The sequence below is a fragment of the Daldinia loculata genome (assembly GCF_022478755.1).
Source record: "Daldinia loculata strain CBS 113971 unplaced genomic scaffold F4817scaffold_9, whole genome shotgun sequence".
Lineage (NCBI taxonomy): Eukaryota > Fungi > Ascomycota > Sordariomycetes > Xylariales > Hypoxylaceae > Daldinia > Daldinia loculata.
The window spans coordinates 695,508-708,043 of record NW_026054863.1 but is presented as its reverse complement, the minus strand read 5'-3'; the positions used below and the strand labels follow the sequence as shown (position 1 = coordinate 708,043).

Here is a 12,536-nt window from a genome sequence, read left to right as displayed (position 1 = left end):
CTCGTTGGTCCGTCCGCCCCAAAAAATACAGTTTCCGCGCTACTACCCTACCACCAAAAAAAAGACCTATTACGACTTTGCCGCTACTACTACATCTAATATTACGACTGATACTACTAATACCACTACTTCGCCAGTACATACGGTGTTACTACTCTATAAATCTCTATAAATCTCGTTAGCTTCGGTTCGCACGAATACACTTACGCAGTAATTATCTCTTACCTAAGCCCATCATCCCACTGAGGCCACTCAACCCTGTCGATAGGTCCATCTATATCAGCATCCGGTGCATGTACTCGCATGGTACAGGCTCCATAGACTACCTAAACCACGCATCACTAAGGTTCTCCCGCAATTCTGGCCGCCTACGGTGGGCTAGGCTTATACTGCTGAAACGCTCTTGTCAACTGCTCTTTTTTTTCACTCTTCTTTTGCTATTCTCTCCCCTGTCCTGTTTATCATCTTCACCAACTAAATTTGCGGAGGGGAAGTTCTCGCATTTATTAGGTAGAGGGAATAGGAGCTTGGAACAGGGAGCACTCGTATAGACCACAAGCTTCCTTAACTTCTGGTCTAGAACGCTCCGTTTGAGAGGGGAAAAAATCCGGGATCCTCAATGCTGTATGAGGTCCTCCGGGCTCAACTATTCGTATCCACATCCCATACTCGTTGTCGCCACCTTCCCATTCCTCCTTCTTCCTCCTCCTCTACGGGTCTATGCCATCAATGGCCACAGCCCGACCTTTCTCCACTTCTCATTTGTTGCTAGTAGGTAATTCGGGACTATTCTCGACTGAGCTTGACGTTGGCGTCGGCGTCTTATTTCTAAACCGGATTATTTCTCTATGACTTTACAAAGTAATTCGGACAAGCCTAAACTCCCAGCCATCCCGGGCACCCATCCGACCTTCGTCTTTGATGACAACAACTGCTCCGAACCAACTTCGTCTGCCGCCTCCCATACCTCTTGTCCCTTCGCAGGAGCGGTGCGGCAACGTCACTATACGCTCGCTAATGACACCGCTGGCCCTGTAAATCGTATTCTAGAAGAGTATTCGACAGAACTAGGACATTATGGTTTGACACCTACGGTGCCCCCTAATCAACACTCGATTTTAGGGGACCCGACAGTGCGGTCGCCGAACGAGCCAAGCACGAGATCGAGGACAAATAGGGCAAGCAAGGCAAATACTACCGTAACTCAACAGTCGCACTGTACCACATCGTCGCGGGGTAAAGGGAAGAGGTTATCGGACATCGAATCTGACGACCCGGAAACAAGCCGGCGTGCGCCGAAAAAACCGCGCGCGCGACTTACACCCCCGCGTAAAATCGACCTCGGCCTCTTCGCCAGGCCCACCGCATTCCCTCCGAAGCTTGCTGATGGTCTCACATCTCCGCTGTTCTTCTCACATAAGCGTAGGCCACTTATTGCTAGACCCCCAAGCTTTTCCGGGTCTGAGGGAGCAACCATGTTGAAAAATGTGCATGATAGTGTGGAGGTGACGACTCTGAAGCTTGCCCGGGGTACCGTACACTCGGCAAGTTCGGTTAGATCCTCCAGCACGCCCGGTAGCTGGTCTTCTATTGAAGCGGGAAGTTTGGTGCGAAGTCCCGAGTCGATGACCGCCACTCCGGGATTACAAACATTACAAGGCATCGGCGTCCTCGAATTATTAGAACGTGATGATAGGCCAACTTTCATCGTTGACAGCTGGAATACGGCCACCAGCAACCCTGACCGCCTCCCTATTCTCTATGCGAATCCGGCCCTTCAGGTCTCCGATACCATTCGGCATTTGCTTTCTGGGGAATTCCACGACAACGTGGAAGCGCGGGATGAGTATCTCAATTTCAAGACGTGGGTAAACACAGGTGGTAACAATACCGACGCGCTTGATATCTTCTTGCCTTCGTTTCGCTATGGTGGTTTTGGTTGGACCTGCTCAACTATTAGGAATAGGTTCCGTTTTATCAGCGCGAATACCAGCGCTGCGTCGATTGCGCTAGCCTCCCCCGAACCACTGTTGGAGCGAGAATCTAGTGTCGATTCGCAAGCTCGCGGCTTATCACCGAATGCTCAGGTTAAAACGCCTAGTGACATCGTACTACCTGATCGAGATTACTTCGGACTTGCTAACCCCATCGATTCGGAAGACCAGATGCAGCAAGACGTAAGTAACGATGGCGAAACCAACTTGCCCTTATACAGCGATGATGGCCTAACCCCGGAAGCCATCCCACCGCCAGTATTGCAGCATTCTTTCGACTGGACTCAGATACCTTTTACTGAGGATCTCCCGGAGCACATAAAGTTCACTCGTAGTATCGACTGGGCATCAACGCCGCTTGGTCCTATCGGAAGCTGGTCGTCGGAGTTACGCGCAATGGCGAATCTAGTCATGGCTAGCCCTAATCCCGCAGCGCTGTACTGGGGTCCAGAATATACTACTATGTATAATGAGGCATATGTAGCATTGGCAGGTGCAAAACACCCGAGGATCATGGGCCAACCCTATAAAGACGCCTGGGGCGAGCTCTGGCCCGATCTACAACCCATCCTGGAAAGTGCCTGGAAGTCAGGTCAAGCGACGATGAAAAACGACGATCGTCTTATTTTACGACGCAATGGTTTCGATGAAGAAACGTTCTTTTCATGGTCCATTGTGCCTCTTGTCGGTAGCGACGGCTCTGTTGTGGGATTATTCAACCCTTCTTTTGAAAATACTCGGCGGAAAGTGGCTGAGAGAAGAATGATAACATTACGCGACGTGGGAGAGAAGACCGCCTTGGCCCGCGACGTCAAGAGCTTTTGGGGCCGGTTCAACGAAGGCCTTGAATCTAACGAAGATGATATACCATTTAGTCTGGTTTATTCGGTCGCAGAAGAGTCTGAGAGCGATGTGTCGTCAATGCATTCGGGGAGCTGGGTGAACCCCCCTCTGTTGATGCTCGAGGCTTCTCTAGGGGTACCCCAAGGTCATCCCTTACTAATCGAATCCCTCAACTTAAGGACGAGCAGCGAAGGGTTTGCCCCATATATGCGAGAATCTATGTCAAACGCGGGACAGCCTGTTGTCTTGTCTACAGGGGATAGCACGCTCCCCGAAGGTTTTATGAACGGGTTGGCCAGGAGAGGCAAAGGTGACGCGTGCAAGTCCATTGTTATATTCCCTGTCCACCCAACTACGGGCAGCGAGAGCGTGGTAGGTTTTATTGTGATGGGTGTTAACCTATGGCGGCCTTACGACGAGGACTACAAGCTCTTCATCAATCTACTATCCCGGCAACTCGCAACCTCACTAGCGTCTGTCGTCCTGTTTGAAGAAGAGATACGCCGAGGCCAGAAAGCAGCACAAATGGCCGCCGCAGATCGTCAAGAATTGACCAAGCAGTTACATCTAAGGACACAAGAGGTAGAAGAAAGCGAATTAAAATTTACAAGAATGGCCGAATTCGCCCCAGTTGGAATGTTCATCGCTGACCATTCAGGCCACATCACTTACTGTAATGATATGTGGTGGGATATATCAAGACATAATAGGTCACAGGGCGTAGACTCGTGGATGGAGAGTGTTAAAGACGAGGACCGGCCTGCCCTAGAAATGATATGGCGCTGCCTACTCGCGGACAAAACTGCAATTACCCACGAATTCCGGTTTAAATGTTCCCGTCATGAAGGCGAAACCTTGATCGATACCTGGGTCTTGATGAGTGCGTATCCGGAAAAAGATGAAAATGGTGGTATCAAGGGAATATTCGGGTGTGTTACGAACATATCGCAACAAAAATTGGCCGAACAGATTCAGATGCAGCGACGGGAGGAAGCAGTCGAACTTAAACGGCAGCAGGAGAATTTCATCGACATCACGAGTCACGAGATGCGTAACCCCCTCAGTGCAATCCTTCAATGTGCAGATGAAATCGCCGGGACCATGTTAAATCTTAAGCCGTCTGGGGAAAGCGAGGAGCGAAGCGAAACCCTCAGGCTTGCGATAGAGGATTGTATGGAAGCAGCGAATACCATAACACTCTGCGCCAGTCATCAGAAGCGAATAGTGGACGACATACTTACACTTTCCAAGTTGGACTCGCAATTGGTGCTCGTGACCCCTGTCGACGTACAGCCTCTGGCTGTCGTGCAACGCGTCCTGAAGATGTTCGAGAGCGAGCTTAACACGAACGACATCGAGTTGAAATTTCAAGTCAAGAATCGCTATATTGACATGGGTATCGAATGGGTTAAGCTTGATCCTTCGCGGCTCCTCCAAGTACTGATCAACTTGATGACCAACGCTATCAAGTTCACGCAAAGCCGCCCCGAACGATCGATTGTGCTGACACTTGATGCTTCCAGTGAGGTATCAGACAGGTCCGACTCCGGCGTTGAGTATTTCCCTAGCGACCGTGCCGACAAGGACGAGATGACAGATCATGGCGATTGGGGCAAAGGAGAGAAGATACATCTCCATTTCTCCGTTCAAGATACGGGCAGAGGCCTAGATGAACATGAAAGGAAGCTTCTTTTCCAGCGCTTCTCTCAGGCCACTCCCCGAACTCATGTCCAGTACGGTGGTTCAGGTTTGGGGCTGTTCATCTCCAGAATTCTAACCGAGTTACAAGGAGGTCAAATCGGCGTGACCTCCCAGAAGGGTATTGGCAGTACATTCTCTTTCTATATCCAGAGTAGAAAGACGCTCGGCCCATCACCCGATGCGCATGGGCTACCGCCAGCTCCTCCTCTTACACGAGCACCAGGGTCCTCAACGACGATCGAGACTCGGCATCCCAAAACGGCTTCTTCCGACTGCCTTGCTCGCACCGCCAAGAACATTGCTTCTAGACCTCGATTCTCGGAAGATGGCCGTCGCTTATTCGACGTTCTTATCGTCGAGGACAACATCGTAAACCAGAAGGTGCTTCAGAGGTCGCTCCGCAATGTTGGGAATAGCACTAAAGTAGCTAATCATGGTGGCGAGGCCTTGGAGGTGTTACAGCAGTCACGATATTGGATTGGAAAGGAAGAGTCCGGGCACGATATTTCGGTCATCTTGATGGATCTTGAGATGCCGGTAATGGACGGCATGACTTGCGCTCGCAAAATTCGGGAACTCGAAAGGAACGGAACGATCGTTAGCCATATTCCTATCATCGCCGTCACGGCGTACGCACGGCCAGAGCAAATTGAGAATGCCAAAGCCGCAGGAGTTGTACGTGTTTTCCATTAAGATGTCTTATTAGGGCTAAGTTACTAACCACCGACACAGGACGATGTCATTTCCAAACCTTTCCGCATGCCCGAACTCATACCAAGGATAGAGCAGTTAGTCGCAATCCACACGCCGTGTTATGCCGAAGTCGCGGCAGCGTAGTGAACCCGAACTTCTCCGATCCGAGAATCGAACTTCGAACATATAATTATTCAAAGATTACTTTTTAAACCGTAACCATAATTATTAGCTTGCAATTCATTCTTCGTTTCATCCATCCCGCAAGGCGTTTGGCTCCATCCAGCCGGGTGGAAGGCTTGTTTTTAAATCATGACAAGGACAGAGATCATCACAAAAGTTCGGGGGGGGTTGTCGATGTTATATTCTTTTCGATTTTAACTTGATTTAGGTATCTATTCATCGTCCAGCCCTGACACGGCAGCTCGGGCCGGCAGATTTATATTTTTACATGTTAACATTTTTCGCATTACATATAGATGTAAGAGGCGTTCATGGGCGAACACGGAGGGGACGCATACACACGAACATTTGGTTTAACATATGGGGCGCGCTTCTTTTGCCCCGGTCCATTTTTCTGGATCACGTATTTTTATTTTTATTATTTTCCTTTATTACACCGCGTTACTACTCGCGGGGGTTTTTATTTTTTATTTTTTTCTACCTCGCCTCGGGGTACAGAGATTGGGGTGGCTATGACGGCCCGTGATGATGACGATGATGGGAAGATGAAATGAGGTAGGTTGGGGACGGGGACGGGATATGAAGTCATGTTGCACATACATAGATATATATCCTGGGATCTGCCTGCTCGCGCACACATATATGTAGTAATTGAAATCAGTGAAAATAGGAATCACAAATTGATAGTATATAATATGTCTTGCCTTGAAACCGGATGTGATGGTGAATGGCAGGTTTACCTTGGATGGGAGGAATAGGGGAGGAGAGAGCATGGTAGTAAGGGATGCATGACAGATAATAAAAAACTATACTTACGACGGCGCCATTTGTGTGCTCAATATAAGTATCATGGTTAATATATATATATATAGGTAGGTATATATATAACATAAATCTTGCTTGGAAACAGATTGAAAATCTAAATATAATACTATTCACGATCTATCTACCTACTAAAGCATACCCTCGTATCGTCTCAAGTCGTCTCGAATGGGTACAGTACAGGCAGCAGACGGTATAAAAAACCAGCAAGACCCAATGTTAAAATCGTATATATTTAAGTAGGCGCGTAGGTACCTCCTCTCCTATAGACATACTACCAAGACACGACCAGGCCTAAACCCCTTTTCCACACCAGCAACCGCTTCAACCTTTTTCCATACCTCATACTTCCACCTCCCAGATCTCCAGACCAACGCCGACTACTATCACCTTTTTCTTACCCTTACCCTTACTCTTTTCATTTCCCTCTCCCTCTCCCTCTTTATCTTCATCTCCACCCCCGAAGACATCCAAATCCCCCGCATCAGCAACAGAGCTATACCGCTCGTCTAACAACTGCGCCCTCGCCTGCTGCTGCTGCCACCCAAGCAGCCGCCAAATCCTAACGCGCTGGTCATTGCTCCCCGTGACGACGAGCGCGCTGTCTCCTCCTACGTGCGCGAAAGCCACGCCCGTGATGGCTGCGGCGTGCGCGGAGCGGATGAGGGACTTGCTCTTGATTGTGATGGTTGTTGCGTCTCCTTGAGATTCAGAGGAAGAAGAGGAAGAAGGGGTATGAGAGATACGGATATGTGTAACGCCCAACGCGTTATCGTCGCCGCCTGTTACGACGAGGTATTCCGAGACTCCATCATCTTGGATAGCTACTTGCCGCACATCGAGGGATTTGATAGTGTTCTGGTGTAGTTTTGTGACGGCAAGCGCAGCGTCGGCATCACCCGAGCTTTTACCATCAACTTCAGGGTTCGATTTAGAGTAGATAGCTAAATATCCATCCGTGGCTGCGGTCAAGACATGGTCGTTATCTAATTGGCGTACTTGCGTAAGACACGCTCCCGTGTACGTCGACCTCCTCAGTAAACGGAACCCTGATACACGGTTGTAGGTATACGTCTGTAGCGTTGAGTTCGATAGGGCCATAGATACGACAAATTCATATCCGCCATCACTATCGCATGCGGTACAAGTCACGTCAAAATCGGTAATGCGGGCGTCTCCCACTTCGGACCGGTCGGGGAACACAGCTTCGCATACAACGGCAAGCCCGCTAAAGTCGCTACGTTGGAGCCGGTTGATCTTCCATACGAAGAATTCCTCGTTACCGCCGCTACTAAATAGGTACTCATTTTTGTACCATTTTAGGGCTTGGATACCCGTAGCATGCCTCTCTAGCGCCGCGACACAGCGTAACCTAGGGTCATTGCTATCGTGTTCATTATGTTGATAGCCGTAGTCGTTATATTCCCATATCCGTATCACAGTGTCTTCAGCGGCCGTGGCAATGTAACGCCCTGTAGAGGCGCTCACCGCCTTAATTTCACGGCCGTGGCCCCCTGGCTTGAGCGTCTTGTGTGGTACACATGTCTGCGAAAAGATGTACATCTGCCCCGCCTTGGTAAATACAAATCGAAATCCATCATGCCGGTATCTCAAGGGAGTCCAAGCGTAGCTCCGTGACGAGCCTCCGCAATCGACTGTGGCGACCTCGTGACGCTGGGTTTCGTTCCAGACCACTAGGTTACTACTCCGAAAACCGCAGAGCATGAGATCCTTGGTCCCATCGCCGTTATCGGAGAACCAAGCCCCCTCGATAGATGACACAAACGGCGGCAATATCTCGTGAACCAGTATGGCGTTGGGTTGGCTAGCCGTTGTTGAGATTTCGTGGATCCTGTATCTTCCATCGCGACACGTGCTCAAGATGTAGTTGTGTGGTTGGTCATCACCATTGCCAAGGGGGAGTAACGAGGTGATTGCTTCATCTCTCCGTACCTCGATAGTGAAAACGACGGAATACTTGCCACTATCGCCTTGTTTAAGGACGACGATGACTCCTTTTCTGGATCCAAGAATAAGATACCCCCGAGTGAATGTAGCAGCGGTAACCATAAGACCTGGTTCTAAGGCTACTTCGGTGTGTTTTAGCGCCAAATTATGAGGATCGAATTGGATGAGGATAGCATTGGTACTGCGCAGGATAGTAACGAGAAAATCCACATGCCTATTACCGGTCCTTACACTGGCGTCAGATAGGCAGAAGATATCTGCTATCTTTCCATCCACTTTGGTCATTAATTGAAGAGATGCACCCCCCGATTCTCCATAATAGTAAATTTCACCATTATTCGTGCCAACGAGAGCTATATGATCGGTTGTTGGTGCTCCGAGGAGAGGATGTGAGAAGACTATCTGTCCAATCTCGTTAGGGAGAGTTAGCTCTGTCCACGCGAGTCCATCCTCAAAAACGCCAACAAATATTCGACCTGAATTTGTGGCAGCAAGAAGTCGACTATCGGAGATGAATGTATAACGATTGAACCCCTCCTTTGCATTTTTGGATTTGGTGCCCTGCGAAGCCAAGGCTAGACCGGCCGAAACGCCGTTTGACTTCTCAGGGTCGGTTGTCGTATGATTTGCTTGGGAAGACCGTATTACATCTGAGAGAGACCACGTAACGCTTTTCCTCTCATCCGATACTCTACTGGTGGGCTTTATCTGGTCACCGCCTGTCACTCCTGGAGATAGAGACTCCACGCCAGCTCCTATTAGAGCAATCTTTCCATCGGCACCGCCAGTTGCAATGAGGAGATCTTCACCCTTGAATGTCATGGCGTGAGACCAGATGTGTTTCCCACTATGATTCGAGGCAGTAGACTGGTGAGTCAAGTTAATGGGCTTACTGGAAGAATCAGAGACGTCGAGCCCCTGAGCTTGTATGTCTAAAGAGAGTTTCCACTTCTGCGCCGTGGCATCTTCACCAAATGAGTAAAGCTCAACGATATTGGAGGTCTCGGACAAGGGTTGGATTTGTGGGAATTCGACCTGCCATATCCTTGACGCATGCCCCATGACCGTAGCCAAGCATTTTGTCGACTGGTCGTCGTGGGCTGTGTCCTCGACGTTGTATCCGAATCCCGTCTCACGCGCTTCTGAGATACCATCCCCATACCCGTTTTGACATTGGCGTCCGGACTTCCCGCGTCTTTCAGTGATATCCCAAATTCGAATAGACCTATCATCACTACAGCTTGCCAGCAGCCTCAGCGTCTCTCCCCGCGAAGTTTGGATCTCAGGGGAAATATGGACTCCGAAGATTGAACCTTCATGACCGGTAAATACGGAGAGGACCTCGCAGTTCTGCTTCTGTTCGGCAGTTTCGAGGTAGCATTTCCAGACAAGGATCTCTCCAAATACCGTTCCAGCGGCCACGAGTACGCACTCCCTCGACGCCCAAAAGAAGTTACCCGAATATAAAATGGGCCTTGAAGGTGACTGGATACTATTGAAGATAAGAGAACCCCGGTCTTGGTCTACATGGGCCTGGATAACTTCGTTATGGGCGGTAAGTAGCACAATACGACCGTCTCCAAAGGGCGAGATCCTCCCGTCGAAAATCCAATCTGGCGCCCTAGCTTCCACATTTTTCGACAAATCCGGCCTTCTAACATGACCTTGAATAATACCTTCAATTATGTCATTAGATAGAACTTTAACATGGTGCCCGCCCCAGATCAAGATCAGATGAGGCTGCTTAGATGCATCTAGCGACGGTATAGAGATTCCGTGGATGGACTGAGCCTGGAATATGGGTAGCTGGCCGCAAAAGCAAGAGGTTTGAACATGATATATCTTAATATCTGTGTCTTCTCCAGCTAAGAGATATTGTTGTCCGTTATCCTGTGACGTATAGAAGGCCAGAGCCGTAATAGGATTCAGCACATGTTCCCTGTAGAGGTTTCCGAGAGCAGCCAGCTATATTTTGAGGTTAGTATGTAGGTATGTATATTAAGAGTGATATAAAAAAGGTGTAAATTGGTGGTTCAGCGGTGTGCATGAAAACATAATGAACGGATAAGAACAATTGGATTTGTATTTACCTCGCGAGACATCGGGTTCGATTACTCGTTGTGATTTCCATGTGTGACTGAATAATGAATAATGAATAATAAGAGACTAGAGGTTAAATTTTAGGTTAGGTTATTGCACCAGACGTGGATAAAGCTAAACCCACTTTACATAATATTCACTTTTAATTGCATTTATCTATTAAACGAAATTTCGAGTTGGGTATTTCTACGCATAATAAGAAAGTATTAGTTGCGCAACACCAACCATAACACTTAGAAGGCCAAAAAGGGCTGCAAAAAATAAACCAGCGATCGCCACAGTTAAAGCATTCCTTTCCGATGTATGTCTTTCGATCCAAGAAATAAGCGTATTTGTAGGCGGTGGATGAGCTACAACATCTTCTAACCGCCGCAGTCGCTTTCCCCAAAACGCCAGCTCGAAGGGTTCCGACCCTGGTCGTCTTTCCAATTCACAGGAAAAGCATCCCCGAAACGAAGTTGGAAGTCATCAGAAAAGCTCTTGTAGGACGCCGTATCCAACATGAAGGCTACTTTTACGAGCGTTCTTAAAGATTGTTCCTGCTTATCTTTAGGTATACCGGGGAATAACTGCCTAATGAGGGTCTCCTTAGATGTTCCACATTGGGACCTCATCATTGAGATTGCCTTAATAACGTCTATAGACGATGCCAATGGGTGCGCGAAAGAATTAGTAAGTGTACCAGTGGGAAATGAGTCGGCACACAAAGTATTGCAATAAAACCGAAAGAAAGCAGAGAATTGATCATGGGGTGGTTCGGGGCTGTGACAAAGAGTCTCGATAATATTCTTATCGATCAGCAACGCTGGTGGAATACAGTTGATATTCATCGTGACGGCCTCAAAATTCAATTGGTGATAGATAATATGAAGGGGCGGCGACGAACGAAGGTCGCTTTGATAACGACGTGGAATTCAACGGCTAGGAGGTAATCACTACAATATATTCCAAGAGAAATCCGCCCCCAACTCCTGTCATCTTAGTGCTGAGAGCCAAGACTTGATTTGATGTAACAAGAAAAAAACCGCCTACCACCACACCGATCAATTACTCTGTATGGAAGAATGCTATCGGGTCGACCACGCGGCTGAGGCTGAGGCAGCCTACATGGCAGCAATGGAATAATATGTCACCAAATCCAACTATCTTTAGAATACATTTCTACTATCTACTATCAATATCTATCATAAACACCTAGAAGACGTATATTATATCTTTATTATTTACCCCTTACGTTTACCATTATCAATCGCGATGCCTTTTTACCCTGGGCCAGGTCGGGCGGTCCAAGAAATCAATGAAATTTATAACAGGCTTGCACAAATTGGCAGGCAGATTCTGAAGGTCAAGACAGATCAGGACCAAGATATATCGAAATTGACGAACCCGGACAGCGTACAAATAAGGAAGGGGGCAGGTGGTGGCATACTGTCACAGGATTCTACGAAGGCATCACGCAGCAGTCTGAGGGATGCAGACTACCCGGAGGTAATGATCTAGAAATAAAACCACACCTATAATGAGGTCGACACATATGCTAAACGAGTTTAGCTTCGGCGAGTGAGTGTGTGAAGCGCCTCCCTGAAGCCTTCCGAAATCCTTTAATGATACCATACATCAAAAGTCCGGGTCCGATCTATGTCTATCCACATGCCGAGGAATATATCGATACTGTACATTGACAGATTCGAGGCAGTCGTCAATATTCTCAGACACTCGATCGAGCAGAACCGTAAATTGTCAACAGCGAGAGATTAGATGGAGAAGATATCATACAGCCTTGCGATGTGCGGCACAGACATGGCCAGTGCTAAAGCTTCAATAGTCGTGTCATGTCCTAGCCGAGCCAAGAATCAGACCGTCTAAGCAACGCCATGTCCGAATTATCACGGCACACCACACAGAGTCTAAAGGAAAAATCAGCCCAATCCCTACCTACCTACATATCCAATCAGAGAAACAACCATGACCTCTGCGAAGTCTAGACTGTCTCACTAACCCACGGACGAGGTATGAACAATCTTCCGCAACATAAATACCGGGGCTAACAGAACTTCAAGGACTTGAGATCGGCGATTCCGGATCTCTAATGGTAGACGAAGAAACACACGAGGCGTACGGCCATGTTATCGCGGTCGATCCCACGGGTAGAATATTCGTCATCCCGCTTGTCAATAACTCTCAGCCAAATCCAAGGGTTGTTTGGAACTATGCATGTAGATCTTTTCTCGA

At 48.3% G+C, this 12,536-nt stretch overlaps 3 protein-coding genes across 3 annotated transcripts; 1 reads left to right on the top strand and 2 right to left on the bottom strand.

The window, feature by feature from the left end:
- Window positions 1–700: 700 nt before the first annotated feature.
- F4817DRAFT_303621 (uncharacterized protein) lies at window positions 701–5,550 on the top strand. Its single transcript, XM_049299825.1, has 2 exons — window positions 701–5,213; window positions 5,271–5,550. The coding sequence occupies exons 1-2, from the start codon at window positions 849–851 to the stop codon at window positions 5,373–5,375; spliced, it is 4,470 nt and encodes a 1,489-aa protein (XP_049161796.1). The 5' UTR covers window positions 701–848; the 3' UTR covers window positions 5,376–5,550.
- Window positions 5,551–6,349: 799 nt separating this feature from the next.
- F4817DRAFT_303611 (WD40 repeat-like protein) lies at window positions 6,350–10,357 on the bottom strand. Its single transcript, XM_049299824.1, has 2 exons — window positions 10,295–10,357; window positions 6,350–10,169 (listed from the first exon to the last, which is right to left on the bottom strand). Exons 1-2 carry the CDS (start codon window positions 10,304–10,306, stop codon window positions 6,579–6,581), a joined length of 3,603 nt encoding a protein of 1,200 aa, XP_049161795.1. The 5' UTR covers window positions 10,307–10,357; the 3' UTR covers window positions 6,350–6,578.
- Window positions 10,358–10,437: 80 nt separating this feature from the next.
- Window positions 10,438–11,346, bottom strand: F4817DRAFT_303578 (uncharacterized protein). Its single transcript, XM_049299823.1, has one exon. The coding sequence runs from the start codon at window positions 11,132–11,134 to the stop codon at window positions 10,667–10,669; it is 468 nt and encodes a 155-aa protein (XP_049161794.1). The 5' UTR covers window positions 11,135–11,346; the 3' UTR covers window positions 10,438–10,666.
- Between the last annotated feature and the right edge of the window lie 1,190 nt (window positions 11,347–12,536).